This window comes from Eschscholzia californica, unplaced genomic scaffold (assembly GCF_041429995.1).
Source record: "Eschscholzia californica isolate CP2 unplaced genomic scaffold, dmEscCali1.0.p SCAF_6, whole genome shotgun sequence".
Taxonomy (NCBI): domain Eukaryota; kingdom Viridiplantae; phylum Streptophyta; class Magnoliopsida; order Ranunculales; family Papaveraceae; genus Eschscholzia; species Eschscholzia californica.
In genome coordinates this window covers 33,810,388-33,826,000 of record NW_028238483.1, presented here as the reverse complement: position 1 = coordinate 33,826,000, position 15,613 = coordinate 33,810,388, and the positions used below count along the sequence as shown (strand labels likewise).

At 35.5% G+C, this 15,613-nt stretch overlaps 3 protein-coding genes across 4 annotated transcripts; 1 reads left to right on the top strand and 2 right to left on the bottom strand.

Annotated features, from left to right (window-relative positions):
• Positions 1-742: 742 nt before the first annotated feature.
• Positions 743-3,949, bottom strand: LOC147533891 (WUSCHEL-related homeobox 8-like). Its single transcript, XM_086648136.1, has 3 exons — positions 3,550-3,949; positions 1,726-2,250; positions 743-1,250 (listed from the first exon to the last, which is right to left on the bottom strand). The coding sequence occupies exons 1-3, from the start codon at positions 3,824-3,826 to the stop codon at positions 1,168-1,170; spliced, it is 885 nt and encodes a 294-aa protein (XP_086504262.1). The 5' UTR covers positions 3,827-3,949; the 3' UTR covers positions 743-1,167.
• Positions 3,950-10,736: 6,787 nt separating this feature from the next.
• On the top strand, positions 10,737-11,603 carry LOC147533890 (uncharacterized). Its single transcript, XM_086650077.1, has one exon. It carries the CDS (start codon positions 10,737-10,739, stop codon positions 11,601-11,603), a length of 867 nt encoding a protein of 288 aa, XP_086506203.1.
• A 1,587-nt stretch (positions 11,604-13,190) lies between these two features.
• Positions 13,191-15,141, bottom strand: LOC147533889 (HMG1/2-like protein). Of its 2 annotated transcripts, XM_086645707.1 has the most exons (8): positions 14,832-15,141; positions 14,678-14,735; positions 14,468-14,596; positions 14,300-14,357; positions 14,157-14,201; positions 13,963-14,043; positions 13,761-13,853; positions 13,191-13,665 (listed from the first exon to the last, which is right to left on the bottom strand). In XM_086645707.1, the coding sequence occupies exons 1-8, from the start codon at positions 14,974-14,976 to the stop codon at positions 13,642-13,644; spliced, it is 633 nt and encodes a 210-aa protein (XP_086501833.1). In that variant the 5' UTR covers positions 14,977-15,141; the 3' UTR covers positions 13,191-13,641. The 2 variants fall into 2 exon arrangements, with proteins under 2 accessions (XP_086501833.1, XP_086501834.1); XM_086645708.1 differs by lacking the exon at positions 14,832-15,141 and having other exon boundaries at positions 14,678-14,825.
• Between the last annotated feature and the right edge of the window lie 472 nt (positions 15,142-15,613).

Below are 15,613 nucleotides of genomic sequence, written 5' to 3'. Positions count from 1 at the left end.
ATTCATTTGGTATTAGTCTTGCCTGCCAAGCAAATTCTTATTATCCAGTTCAAATAAGACTACAGAAGATCAGATTCAAGAAAATTCTTATATTCTGATTATCCAGATTACAAGTATTATTAGTTATTTGTTCACAAATATAATCTCTACTTAAATTGAATCGCTCTCTCAATTCTTCTCAGTCTTAACTATTATAAAAGTGTTGCAGATTGAATCATCCTCTAATTAAACTGATTCAAGTGATATGCCATACCAGACGAAATTAGTCACTTTAGCATCAATGAGATTAAAGGAAAAGGTGCAAGACCAAGGGGCAAAGGCAAAACCAGCTATAGCAAACCACATCAAAATGCAATACATACAAAGGTACTGTACCTTCATACGTGCTAACCACGTAATGAGTTCAATGAGTTTTGTCACGTCCGTGCTATACCTAGTAAGCATTATGAGTTATCAATGTAAGTGGTTCGAGTCTTTATCTAGTACAAAAATGATACAATTACACCCAGGAGTAAACCTTATCCTACTAATCACATAGGACAGAAAGTGTCAAGAGTTTACAGGCGGGCGTACTTTAAACATTTGTGTATCTAGTACGTTGAAAATGACTTTCAGGAAAAAAGTACCCGAAGGATCAACGGGTAAATTTTGGTAAGAACTATGACCAGCCAAAGCTATATTATAGTTCATGGTTAAGAATAAGTTAGCTGAAGAGAAAAAGATAAACACTATAAACATGAACTAATAAACAAATAAAACTCCATATTATCACATCAAACTAGAATTGCCAACTAAATACAACATTACTCGGCAATAATAAGTCATCCGAACACAACGTTGATTAACAATACTGCCACAATCTCTATATAAATCTCTTAAAACAACGAGACGAAATCTAACGTCTAGTAGAGCCAACATGTTAAACTCCAATTATAAAGACTATAATTATAAATCTATATACTAACCATCATTCAGTGGTTTTTTTAGGTCTCACTGTAGTTCTGATAAACACAAGTTCCTGTGAGTGAGTTCAAATCTTACTATGCTAAGTCATCATATATTTAGTATTATGTAATCCTGGTGTAACTCCTCTTCTACTCCGTCAATCTCGAGCAACAATCTTCTCAGAATCATGGTCCACTGAAAAACCCAAACGAGAAAAAATTGTCAGATCATGTCATATCCTTCCTCTGGCCGAAAAGGATTGAAGCTCCCAGGGATTTCTGTCTTTCCCATAAGTTGGTCAATACCTGCAGTTACCAGTTTGAAAGTCGTCAGAACATGTTAGTCTCCATATATTTAAATGCTATGATTGTAGAGTGACTAGTGTTTTGGTACTATGCTCTGATTGTTCATTTGTTTGAATCTGATTGGTCTGAGTTTCGCTTGTCTGAATCCAACCTGTTCGAGTCTGACCTTGTTTTCGTTAAGAGCACGATAGTCATTTCAGGTTTCCACACAATGGGGGCACTTCATTTTTATGTCATGTGTGAATCAACTGGACTCAAAATTAGTCTGACTCAGACGTTCAGACAAGTATGATGCACGAGAAGACAACATAACAAACACTTTTTTATCTGACTCGAGTTAACTCAGATAACGAGTAAGATTTAAAAACTAAATTTGGAAAAGAATAAAGAAAACAACCAAATCCTAAGAATGATTCAGAATGGGTGAGATACCAAATCAGCAGAAGAATGAGTGAAAATGTTAGAGACAACATACTTGGGGTTGATAGGACAGTTTCATAGAAAGATAGATGGCCCAAGCTACTATTAGATTTTGAACCACTGTCTGAACAAAACATGGAATCCGCCTTACTAGAATACGATTCCATGTAATGCAGATTCCCGTTCATCTCGCTAAAGCCTAAGTCTTCAGGCCTCGCAGCTGGGTTTTGATGGGGTTGGATGCTCTCAGATTTTGCCTTATTTTCTGTTTGAGGCTCATCTTCCATCTCTACCTCTGGTTCTGCATTTTTGGTTGTAGTAACTAATTGCTTCCGTTTAGACCGAGCCCGCCTATTCTGGAACCAATTATAAACATTTGTTTCTGAAATTTGACCATGTTGCATAAGTTCATTGGTTATCTCTTTGATCTTCTGTTTACTCGGCGTCCCGTTGCCCTGATCAAATATATGCTCAAGAATTTGAAGCTGCACCGCAGTCGGTGTCCACCGTTGCCTTGACGAGATCTTGTGACCAGTGGATGTCATTAGTGAATCGCAGTAAAAGTTTCCCACCTTCATTCCTGACAAAAGCAATGAAGCTTTAACCATTAGCAGTAGCAAAAGATTGACAGGCATAAAAGTCAGCAAATAGATGTGCATTTCCTCCCATTGAAAGATAGAATTGATAAAAGACAGGCTGACTGAGAAAAAAAAACAGGTTTGGGTGTCTTGACCACAAATCGTAGCAGTGTAATATTGCTGTCATCTCCTTCTCTTGGACAGCGCCTCCCTTACAATCGAGAGAAAAACAAGCAATAAATTGAAGCTTATGAAATGGCTGTAGATGATCGACATTCTCCCATAGTGAAAAGTTAGTTGCTTTTGGCAGCTTTCCACTTCATTTTTATATACATTAAGATTAAAACCCTGGTCGCTCCCTAGTGGAGAGAGTCATATGTTGTCAATAACTTGTCATCCAACCAAAGTGACCGTTTTCCACTTACTAATGAAATTATCTCAAGTTCGTAAAAAGAACAAGCAACCATCTCTACCCTCTTTGCATAATATGGTCCTTTCTCCATTAGAATCGTACTCGAAATCGTCTTTTATTTTTTTTTACTTTTTATCGGTGAACACCTCCTAATGCAAAAGGAACCTTAAGAGGATAAGGATTAATTAAACCCACTAATTTGAACGTGAAATGTTTATCGTAAGATCAAAGACAACATATTATACATTAAAAAACAAGCCAAGAAAACAGAAAAATGTTACCCTCCTAGTCCATTATAAGCATGTAGTTTTCCCAAAGTATCCAGTATGGGGTGATATTATGATAAATAGACAGAATAAGTTCAAAGCAAATCAGATCCTATATTCCCAGAGAAATAGATTTATGGTATTAATTTACAGTTAAACCTAATCTGACTATTATGGACTAATCATACAGAAAAATACCCAAAATTTAGGAATTTGGAAAAACATAATTGACAGAAAATTAATAAGTTTCTAATTATATTGAGATTGTTTTCCTTTTCAATTACCCCCAATTGAATCAGAATTTCATCAATATGAAGCTAAAAGTTCCCAAATCACACAAAGTAAAACTAATTGAACCAATAAAGGTAGTAAGTATACCAATGAGAAGAGGGATTTGACAGAGGAAAAACAGATTAACCCCAAATTAACCTTAATACCTAATAAACCCATTACTAATTAAACAGGCTAAGATCCCATTACTTTAAAAGAAAATTATCAACTGTCTTAAGCAAAAGTAAATCATACCCAAGAATAAAAATGGAATCTTCAACCAAATACAGAAATTCAATGAATGAATAGAAGTTAGAGAGAGAGAGAGAGAGAGAGAGAAGAAATGGGGGAACCTGTGAGATCTTGTTGAGAAGTAATTGATTTGTGCAAATGAACAAGTTGATCACAAATGGTGGCATAAGCAGCAATTTGTTTACGAAGAAGTTCCATCTGATCATCTGTCATAACTTTTACGTATGGTACAACTTGTCCATTGTTATGAACTGCTGCTACTACTTGTAATTCTTCTTCTACTTGTTGTTGTTTTTGTCGATTTTCCCACTCCATGATTTCCCTCCTTCTTGCTTCTTCTTCACTTTCTTCCTCTCCACAGTATCTCACCAAACCCATCACTTCAACCTTATTAAAACACTCTCTCTCTCTCTCTCTCTCTCTCTCTCTCTCTCTCAAATATAAGAAGGAAAAACAAAAGGGAGCTCGGAAAAGGCAAGGGAAGCAAAAAAAGGAAACACAGCGACAAAAAGACATTCACTATGCGTATGTAAGCTAACATGTGCAGGCTTGAAGCTAGGGGAACGAACCGAGCCGGCTACCGTGGGTACTAGTCTCATGCGGCAGGTTAGGTCGGGTAAAAAGTCTAGTTGCATATGAGGAGTGGCATGTTTAAGGGTGTAACCAATGCGGTCGCACCGGCCCCTTCTAACAACGTATTTTTTTCAAAGAACCAAAAAGACTCTTTTGTACAATACAATATTTATTAGATTGTCTAAAACATGAGATCACTAATTCAATTCATTATTGTCTCGAATTATTAGTAGTAACTAGTAACAATTATTAGTTACAGATAATTATGATATAAGTTAGTTTGTCTGCTCAAAGACTAGTTCTAAAGTTCAATATTTAAATTACATATTTTTTTTTCACGGAGTAATCGTAGCTCAATGTGTATGGTTCTTGCTTAAAAATGTTTCAGAACAAAAAAAATGCACGGTTTAGATTCGTCTTATAAGTAATAAAAAATTTAAACGCCCACTCGTTTCATTTTGGATATTTGGCAAGTGCATTTCTTGTTAAAATGAGTTACTTGTGGATATTATCGGAAAAAAATCTCAAATATTTTTACACAGACTCTTAAATTCTCAGTCATGCTAGCAGTTAGGACTACTAGATACTAAAGAACTAATTCTTTTTTTCACATTAATATTGTGTATTAACATGTTATCCAACTTTATTATCTTTAGAAAAACATACTGTTCTTTTTTTTTTGAAGAAGAAATAAAATAGTATCATTAATTGAGAAAATTAAAGCAAGGGGTGGAAGTCAAGATAGCTAGTCAGCCCATGCAGACAACAAACCAAGAACAATTCTCATCTACAAAAGGCTCAAAGCCTACATATGGCATCTCAATCTCTAATTAATTGACTAAACAAAGTGTTCTTAAATCAATTTTGAGAAGAAGCCCAGTAGTAAATGAGACTCTTAACTGAAACAATGACATTCTCCAACGATTCTTCTTTCTCACACATTGTATTCAATACTCTATTATTCCTAATTTTGGGAAAACGCATACTATTCACACCTCAAGTTTTAGTGAACGGACTTGTTTTGGTATATCCAAATTGAGTCAATGAGTATAACAGATGCTTTCTTACCATCCATAAACCTTCTTTTTTTTCTTAAGAGAGGTTGAAGGCCTCCGGCGAAAATGTTGTGAGCCTCCTCCACATTACAAATGGGACTTTCCACAATTTGTGTTTAATCCCGAAGGGGGCATAGCCACACCCTTTTTTTCCTTTATGTTACATTTCGTGGTGGTACCTTTGAATTTCAGCACCTCTTAGGCGTGTAATTATGACAAATGGGGGTACATTGAATTGGTGCCCGGCTGGAATGTAGATAAAGTCTTGTTGAAGGAGTTTGAGGAATTGGGAAAACGACCCCAATCCCCCCACGAGACACGACGACACACCCACATTAAAACACGGTTTCCCCCTTTCTCACTGGATTGCCTTCCTTTTTCTTTCCTCACCCACCTGTGAGATATTGACATTATATTTATATTTGTACATGATAATATCCCCTCTGTCTCTAACCTTATAGATTTTTTCGTTAGAAAACTCTTTAGTTAGAATGTCCATGTCCATGTAACATTTTTTTTTTAATACAATGTCCATGTTACATTTGTGTCGTTGACTTCATGCAAATGATATCAGTAATTGAATAATATATTCTGTAATTTTTTTTTTGTAATGAGGAACTGGTAGAGAGTTCATAATGTTTGTCTATACACATAATTTAGCCGCCCTACCTATCCTCTTCAATAATATTTATTAATGCTGATGGAAATTCCGACATGGGAAAATTACGACAAAAGTAAATTTGTGACCAACTATTTACTTAGTATGTTTGTTTCTCGTATGCTTGATACTGGAGTATTCAGAAGACCTTAAAAGTTCATAATGTTTGTCTATAATCTCTAACACTGATGAAATGGCACAATAGTTGAAATGAAAAGAGAACCAATTATTTTTTTAGTTTAGTCTCAAGTCTCACCTGAATTGGTGGCTCATTTCGGTTACCTCATTTTATATCTAATGCATGTGATGCAAGAGTGTTAGGGTGACTCAATATTATGGTTCATGCATTATCCTTCAAACTAAACAAGTATTTTATTCTTCATAAATTTGTGTTTTTTCACTAATAGGACAAATATATAATTGTTAATTCTATACGAAAACAAAATAAGCCGCCGACCAATCCTGATTGGGCCGCATACGCACGATTGGGGTTCTTTTGGTGACGGCAAAGGTAGTTTATAATCTATTTATATTTATCCGACAAGTCATGTGGAATCCCGATGACGTTATTAAATAGATTTTGGTGGTCACAGTAATTTTGTGTACAAAATCCCTCCACGAGATTTAACAAAACAATTTTTAGTCATTAGTTACACAAAGGATGAGGGATGATAAAGCCGGTGATTATATTATTTGAATGTATCATGTAATTCTCTTTACGTTAGAAATTGTTTTTTTTATAAGAACGCTAGAAATAGTTAGTAAACTATCCATATAACATATAGAAAGATATAGGGAGTCCCAATATTCTCAGGGGGCGTGAGTTAGTGAAACCCGTATTGTTCTTCCGCGTTCCCACATTGATTTACCCGATATTCCATCTCTGAGTAAAGAAAGAGAATTTGGAGGAAGTACTAGAAAGAAAAAGAGCGCCATGAAATGAAGTAAGCTTGAGCTTGCCTATCTGAGAATAAAGTAACTAGTGAGGCTCCTCTTCTAAAAGATTTAAGAAAAAAAATAGGTTAAAAGTAGTTATATGACATAATTATACGAACATTGGTGAATTAACACTCTTAAAGTAGCTCTTAACAAAAAAAAAGACACTCTTAAAGTAGCATTAGAAAAATGACGGACACAAATACTTCGGGGATAGTGGATTGAGATGGTAATGGACATTATGGATAAACAAACACATATTTTTGTCAAGACATTTTAAGAGATTTAAATATATTTTAATACGGTACCTCTATAAATAAAATGTTTCTCAATCTTCAAGAGGGTGAATCCATAGAAAAGGAGATGATTTTACAAAAAAAAAAAGATGATTTTATTCTGATCCCCTAAAAATTACCAATTTACTAAAATGAATATTTAAAGATGACCATTTATCAATATGACCTCTTTTTAGATTATTTTGTTAGCCAATTTCGATTAACTTTAACATGATGTAGACGCAGCGGAATAATTAAAGAACAATTAAATAAACTAAGAATAATTAAAGAAAACTGTAAGAAACGATAAAATAAACTTAAAATCTTAATAATTTCAATGGTTTTTCTCTTCAAGGTGAATAATAACATAGACTAGATCTCCTTTTATAAGATAATAAACCTTCCTAGATAGACTCAAACTAGGATTCCTAAAATAATAAACTACTCAAACATAGAAACTTTAAAAATAAAGAAATATCAAATTAAAGTAACTTCTCCTATACTAAATAAACTACTATTATAACCAAATAGGATGTGGGCACGCGTGGACGTGGGCCCACACGTTTATGCGCCTGCATCATAACTGTTTACAAATTTTTCTCTATTAGCCCTCCCTTAAAATATTCTACCATATTTATCTTTTCTTTCTGTCGCCGGTGACAGTCGGACGTCATCTCGACTGCGATCCCTTACCAGATACTTGAAAAAAAAACTTTTTATCTTCTGCTTTCCCCTCTTCCACAATCATCACCATCACCACAATGTTATCTATTTTCTCCATCCTCCGACACTCTCTCTATCTTTGACTGATTCAACAACTTTCGAAACTAAGCCATTCTCATTTATGTTCTGGTGCATCACAAAATCACAATTTCCTTCAAACAACTTCCTCAAATGGAAACAATTTACGTGAACCGATCTTCGGAATAAAAAGTTGCTTTGTAGACCTTTATTATTATTATCTTGTTAAAAAAATATTTTGCGGAGATTTGAATTTTTCATGTAGTAAGGTTTTTGTGCACAATTGCAGACATTGATGGACAATAGGTTATCATCATCATCATCATCTTGTTACATGAAATAATATATTTTTCCGAGAAGACTCAGGGGCGTGGGTGAGGAAGTGCAGCTGGTACGGTCCCACCGGGTCCCATTTTGGGTACTGCTAAACAACTTGTATGCTTTATGTCTGTTTTCCACTCAACGTGTAGTTGGTTGAGATCGTGTCCTACGTATTTGACGTCTCAAGTTCAAACCTTGTCAACAACCTATTTACATTTATTTTGAAGTCTTATTAGGTTTTAACTTCTATGGGCACCTCCATACTGGGTTCAAGCCTATACAAGATAAAATGCCCACTTTAATGACTTATAAATAGATATTCTAAAGGCCACTCTAGCCTCTAATTTCTAGTTTCTAAATGTAGTGTCTATAGGCACTCCAGACTATTCTAATCTTTTATTGGGTTCGAGTTTTTTCCAGTTGTTACTTATAGTCTTCTCTCTCTTCCTCCAATAGGTTTCTATTTCTTTTTTCTCAAATATACATATTATTTTATCTTTTTCAGATAATTTTTCTTATGCAAAAATAATTTTTTTATATCATACTTATCTTATGTGAATGTTCATTTTGATTTGTAATCTTAGACTTGTATAATGACATCGAGTATGGTTTAAACATTTTTAATGGAGTTAGTTATATAGTTACTGCAGACATTAGTACTTTATTTTTTGCATAAACATATATTTTTCATGATATTTTATAAGTCTTCAGAAAAATTTGTAGATGTTCATCTATTATATCACACGTAATTGTTTAGTTCTCATATCATCATAAGAAGGGCCCGCGATTGAATTTCACACCGGGCCCTAAAATCTCGGTCACGCCACTGAGAAAACTTGATCAGTTGGTTGTGCATTTACCCAAAAAATCCAGAGGTGACTAAATTGATTTACAATGAAGGTGGAATTCATCATTTATTTGTTTGTGTTAAGAGCATCTCCAATGGGACACTCAATCTCTAACCCTTAGAGTGTCACGTATGATTTTTTAGAGTTTTTGTTAAAAAAAAAACATCTCCAATGGGACACTTTGTTAGACACTCTATTATGTAGGCACATTTATTATAGAGTGTCTAAGTGTTACTTTAAAATTTAAACCAATAAAAATCTTTTCTTTTCAACTACTTTTTCTATATTCAGTTTAAAAATGACATTTGTATTAAGTAGAAAAATTTTAGATATCTCCTTTGGAGACCAAAAAGATTTAGAGTGTCTCTATATTGGCATTTAGGAAAGAGAATCTTTATTTAACACTTACGGGTAAATAAATTAATTGTAAGAATTAGTTTTTGTGTCCCCAACATAACCTTGAGGGTCTTTATAAAACTTTTATCTATGCCTCTATTAATGATTGTTGTTATATAGATAATTTGATTCATTTATTTATGTATGACATATCCATGCCAATTTTGAATGTCTTGGACATTTGTGAACTAATATAAACTATATTATTATTTAATCCTCTTCAAAAAAAATTGTCTATATATACGTTCTATATTTGATAAGTGGAGTATTATGATTATCTCTCCTATGTGGCACACCTGGTGGGACACGAACCCAAAAGGTTATAAGTTAATCTAGAAGAAAAACTAAGATATAAATGTTAGGATACAAAAGGTTGTTTGCAATATTGTATGATTATCAAACTCTCTGTTTTATTAATGATCTTTTCCAAAACTATCTCCTAATACATGACTAACAAAAGGTATTTATAGTCAAGAGAAAACTTTATCATCAGGTGCCACCGTCGTGGTTAAAGGTGTATCCTTGTTGGCTTAGTAACACTAATTGGAAGACACCTCCTAATTGTATCTTCCAATTCATTTCCTTCATTCATGAGTAAGTAACCAAGAATGTACACCTCCTACTATCCGAGACACTTCATGCTCTCTAAGATACCTCATAACCATGAGGATATGATGAATTGTCTTCGTGCAGATTTAGTGTTATTATAGGCACCTACTTTGATGGGCAACTACATAACATGTTATAACAATAAAATATTTGTTCTCTAAATTTACTGTAAAAAGAACATTAAAATGGCCACCAATGTATATAAAATTGAATTGAGACATTGTGGGTTTGCGTCCCAAGTCAATGACACCAACGTTAGTGAGTATTCAGACATCTCTCAAATGTTCAAAACCAGTAACACATATCATAAATGGACTTAACACGGACACCACCATCTGGGTGAAAGTTCCAAATTAGAATTTATAAGTGAATCTATAATTTACTAAATTTTAATATAAATAAGATAGATTTAAGAATAAAATCTATGATAGTCTCAGCCTCTCAGGGGTCTTGATGCCTTCGGATCCGCACCGTTGAATAAGTAAACACAGAGGGGTATTTCGTTGTCCAATAACAGAGTGCCACAAGTGGAGTGGTTTCCGGTGATATACGTGTCCAAACATTAACCCTTTGTGAAGTTTGATTTTTGACCTACACAAATCCCAGGGTCCAGAATTCCGATATACATGAAAGAGAAGGCAGTTAAAAGCCATTGATTGTGGATCTAGTTGAATGAGGCTGATGAGACGGACCCACGAGATTATTTCTCCTACCATGACGTGGTTGAACCCAAACAAATACCAAACGCCACGTCCCCAAATAAAGAAAGACACATGTCATACGTGTCACAGCATGCGGACATGGCACGTGACGTCACATGGTTAGTGATGTTCGCCTTTAAATTGCTGCTAAGGCAGTGGGAACTAAGAACCAAGAATGAAATGTATGCAACCAAAGATACAAAACTTTATCTGGAAATTAATTCATAACGGAATTCCTACACTTACCAACATAGGAGTTAGGAGCCCACATATAAGCCAGATTTGTAGGTTGTGTGATTCGGGTTCCTTAGAATCCAGAGACCATCTATTTGGAGATTGTCCTCTATATCATAGACTAATACAGAAAGTAGGCATAGAGGATCTGCATCACATAAAACAAGATCCTGTTCAAGCTCTAAAGGCCGTTCTTAATGATAAAAATTCTAGAATGGAAAAGTGGTATAAGGTCACTTACATGATGTGGTTTTGGTGGAAATCACGAAACACCTTTCATTTCCAAAACAAACCACCGGATCTGAATAGATGTTGCTGGAGCATTCGAGAAGAACTAAGGTATGTAAATCTTCAAAACCCTACCTTTTCGACTAACCTTCATGAGCAGGATGATAGATGGAGACCTCCTCCAGAAGGTATTTTAAAGATTAATTTCGATGGATCCTTCAAAGAGGACCATGCTTCTTGTGCTGCTTTACTCAGGGATTCGGATGGAGTTATCTTGAGCTCCAAAGCAAGCTTGATAGAACCGATATCACCCATTCACAGTGAAATCGCCGGCTTAGAGATGGGTTTAACCCTAGCTTCTGAACGGCAGACTTCCTCTTTTATAATGGAGGGTGATTGTAGGGTTTTAATTGAAGTAATCGGAGCCGTTGATCCCGAAATCCCATGGAGGTTAGCAGACAAGATCTTAGCCATTCGATCACAAGTCCAAAATCTACGGCTGGATATTCGATACTGCCCAAGAATTAACAACAAGGACGCTCATTTGTTGGCAGCATCAGTTTTACCCGCCGTCAGTTGAATATTATGTTTTAGCCCTTCACTGTTGATAATTAGTTACATCTCGTCCTTTACTTAACTTTCTCAAGTTTGTATTTGGTCCGAATATTGTAACTTGGTTTGGTATTATATGGGAACTTTCAAAAAAAAAAAAAAAAGAATTAGTGATGGCGGATGTGAGAGGAGTTAAGAGTGGCGGAAGTTGCAACGAGGGTTGCGGTTGTGCCGTGCCCTGCCCCGGTGGCGAAGGTTGCAGGTGGTATCCTATTCACCTTAGGGTGTCAATCTTTCATAATACAAAATTCTAAATTTAAAGTCAATCACATATATATAAATCTTTATATTGATAAGATCGATGGCGGAAATGATTATATGTGTACTTATTTGTAGGTGTGATAACACAGCTAGTAGTGGAGGAGGAAGGGAACACATGAAGTGCTCGTGTGGTGAGCATTGTGGGTGCAACCCATGTAACCAGTGCACCACCACACAACCAGCCGGTGGTGTTGGGAAAGCTTATTGCAAGTGCAGTCCTGGATGTGGTTGTGTCAAGTGTGCTTCTTGAATTAATGTTGTAATGAGCAGTAGTATAATAACATAATGAGTGACTGTGTCTGTCTACATATGTCAATAAAATAAAATAAACATATCAAGTTAGAATGACATTTTCATCAAAAAAAAAAAAAAAAGTTAAATATTTTTCTTGGTTCAGTTTGCATGTGTTGTAGAATTGTAACTATTATAGGTGCCCCAAAAATGTTACGGTAGACTAACTTGAGCGGGTAAATAAGACATTATCAGGAAGGTATAACTCGGGCAGCATAATGCACCCCCATAAAAAAAAGGCGGCCGAAGCGTGACAGGTGAGAAGTCTTATGCCAGGCGTGAAGCCCAGTGAAAAGTTTGAAACCTATCCTTAGACAAGCCCTAGTTTCACTTGTCATTCCAAGTGATATCAACTTCATCTGGACACCGAAGGATGCAATGCTGCCTTGCTGAAACGGGCGACCTGATGTGATTGTTTCGGGCATTAGTACAAACCCTGCAATCTAAGAAAGTGATTGCTTGCAATAATTGGAAACTTACAAATACCACATCCTACCTCGACGAAGCCCCACTAGGCCTCTACAAGGCACACCCTAAAGACCATATATCTATCTTTATATCAAGATTCGTGAACTAAATAGGCATTTTAAGAAACCTAAAGCCCATCTGATAAGGCGGTTTTTTTTTTAATGTAGGGAGATCTTCTCGCTAGGAGTGCTAGAACTGAAACAATAAAGCGAGAAGAAGAAATTCCTAACTGATAATGTGCACCTACGCACAATTTAAGTAATACTAAATTTTCTTTTCCACCAGATCGAATCTAGGACCTCTATGTTCCGAAGCAAGTGTCCAACCACTTTACCAAGATAAGAGAGATAGTGAACAAAAAATGTTGTACTGGGCCTCTCGTAACCGCAAAAAAGAACACCCACTACACTCTCATTAGCATTGCAAATACATCTGCCACCCCTCTAGACCATTATGGTTGCAATTACATCTCTACTCAAAATGTTATATAATTGACCGTTGGAATACATCTCCATTGGCTATGCAAACACATCTCTACTCAAAATCTTATTAATTGGCGATAAGAACACATCTCCGTTCAAGAGGAGTACTATGTTGAAATCAACATATATCTCTCATACATACTAATAATTTCATAAGATGCCCCACTAATTCCTTTAATGTATACACCCTCTTTTCCGAAATAAATATTAAGTGCACCCTAGTATAATTATTGTCATTTATTGATACCGCATAAAATCCTTGGAATTGTTTTTTTGTTTATGTAAATCAGTAGTCCTAAAATTCATTAAAACATGAAGAAATTTAAGTACAAAAAAAAGCTTCAAGGTGACCAAGAAACTTCCTTCTTTTGGATTACAAACAAGAAAACACAAAGCCCACTAAATTTTCATTGATAAGGCGGTAGATATTACATAGGTTTGATTAGTAAAACAAGGTAATAATTCCCCCCCTAAAACAAAACATTCATCATCATCTCCCTCTATCTAGTCGTCATCTTCATCTTCTTCCTGCAAATTTACAACAACAAAAAAACACATTTAGACCCACAGTGAGGTTAAATTAAACTTCCCCAGCAAAAGGGTTTTATTTATTGTAAACAAACCTCTTCGCTCTCATCTTCTTCGTCCTCATCGTTTACCTCAGATTTTGATTTATCTGATTCATCTTCTTCTTCAGCAGCTTCTGCTTCCTCACTCTGCATAAATTTCAACCAGACATCAATAATTATGATTGGCATATTTAATTTATCCAAAGAAAAAAGTCAACAGAGGGAAAAATAATTGAGAGAGAGAAAAGAAAATTACCTGCTTTTTGTTGTAAGCTTGCAAATTTTTGTTATATTCAACCTTCCTTTTTTCTGCTTTTGCTACATAAGGGGCTTTTTCCTTAATTTTACAACAACAAATAGTTTAATCAGCCTAAATTAGCAAGTAAAAATCGACTAAAATGGAGATTTAAAATGAAAATTTCTAAATTATAGTATGAGGATTAAACTTACAGCATCAGACAACGATTTCCATTTATCTCCACCAGCTTTACCCACCTTTTTTTCATGAAAAGCAAAACAAAACTAAGAATCTCAAAAACTAGTTTTAGGGTTTATGTGGTGGATCTAAGAAAATTTCGAAAAAGGAAACTTACAACAGAGACGGATTTGTTGTTAGGATGCTTCTCCTTGTATGTTTGCCTAAACTCCTCCCTAAATTCAACAACAAAAATACAATCAGAGAAGAACTTTGCGTTGACAAAAAAGTATAGAGAGAAAAAGAGAGAGAGAGAGAGAGAGAGAGAGAGAGAGAGGGAAATTACATGAAGACGAAGAAGGCACTAGCAGGCCTTTTAGGTTTGTTTGGATCCTTAGTTGGTTTCTCCTTCTTTGTTGCTGGTTTCTTTCCAGCTCTGTCGTTAGCCGGAGCTTTTCTCTTGTTCACTGCTAACCTAACCAAATTAAGAAAAAAAAAATCAGATCTGAAACTGTATGATCTAATTGAACAATCAGTAAAACTAAATTAAACTCACTTGTTTTCGGATTTTTTAGCCGTACTGGCCTTTGATTTGGCTCCCTTCATCACAAAAACTGCAGATTCAAATGAGAAAATAGTGAGAACCGGTGATGAATCGGCTGAAAATCGGTTAGAATCGTACAGAAACGGTGGGTTGAAGGGATTATTACCTTTAGAGAGAGAGAGAGAGAGGTGGTTTGTTTGTGTGTGTGTGTGTGTGTGTGTGGTGGATAGTGGGAGGAAGGAGAGGGGAAGAACGAAGGGGGAGATAAGAAGGGGATGGGAGATTGTGGGGAAATGAAAATTAAAATTCATTCACTATCGAAATGAAATCCGGTTTTAGGCGGGATATGAAATTTATTTGCCACGTCACTGATCTGTGTGAACTTACCTTGGCTTCCTTTCTCTCTCTCTCTCAGGATTCTTGTATTTCCCTCTCTTCTTTTGTGCTTTCCTCTGTGTTTGTTGAGAGAAATTCTTAATGGGCCATAATTTTTAAATGTATATAGGTTCTCTCGGCCCACTCAATAAATTAAGGGAGAAGGATGAATGGTGGGACCCCGTTTCCATTCGCACTACTCACTTGGTTGTTGTTTAACTGACGTCCGTTAAATGCCAGGATATTTTGATTCTTGAGAATATCGACGACGTCTACGTGTTTCACTTCACACTTGTGTTATGGGTCCCACGCTCTTTTAGTGTTTGACTGTCAAACGAATATAATTCCGAATTCCTTGTTTAATCTCTTTAGTTTTCGAAAATAACAATTGAGTCCCTTAAGATTTTTCTACGCTTCCCCCGCCACATCGGTCTTGACCATAAAAACTAAGGCTGAGGGTAATCAGGTAAATTTGATATGAACGTTAAGATATTTTGTCCTCAATTTAGGTGGGCTCTGGACAAAGACATCTGAATGTCGTACTTCTGGGTTGGGCTTCTTCATTGTTAAGGG

Bases quoted from the DNA above. Each gene is read 5' to 3' on its own strand.
- LOC147533891 (XM_086648136.1), bottom strand. From the start codon at position 3,826: ATGGGTTTGGTGAGATACTGTGGAGAGGAAGAAAGTGAAGAAGAAGCA. The intron at 2,251-3,549 runs GTTCCCCCATTT...TGCTTTTGTCAG, and splicing joins TTCTCAACAAGATCTCACAG to GAATGAAGGTGGGAAACTTT. The intron at 1,251-1,725 runs GTATGTTGTCTC...TGGTAACTGCAG, and splicing joins AACTGTCCTATCAACCCCAA to GTATTGACCAACTTATGGGA.
- LOC147533890 (XM_086650077.1), top strand. From the start codon at position 10,737: ATGAAATGTATGCAACCAAAGATACAAAACTTTATCTGGAAATTAATT.
- LOC147533889 (XM_086645707.1), bottom strand. From the start codon at position 14,976: ATGAATTTTAATTTTCATTTCCCCACAATCTCCCATCCCCTTCTTATC. The intron at 14,202-14,299 runs GTAAGTTTCCTT...CATGAAAAAAAG, and splicing joins ACAACAAATCCGTCTCTGTT to GTGGGTAAAGCTGGTGGAGA. The intron at 13,666-13,760 runs GTTTGTTTACAA...GTAAATTTGCAG, and splicing joins AAGAAGATGAGAGCGAAGAG to GAAGAAGATGAAGATGACGA.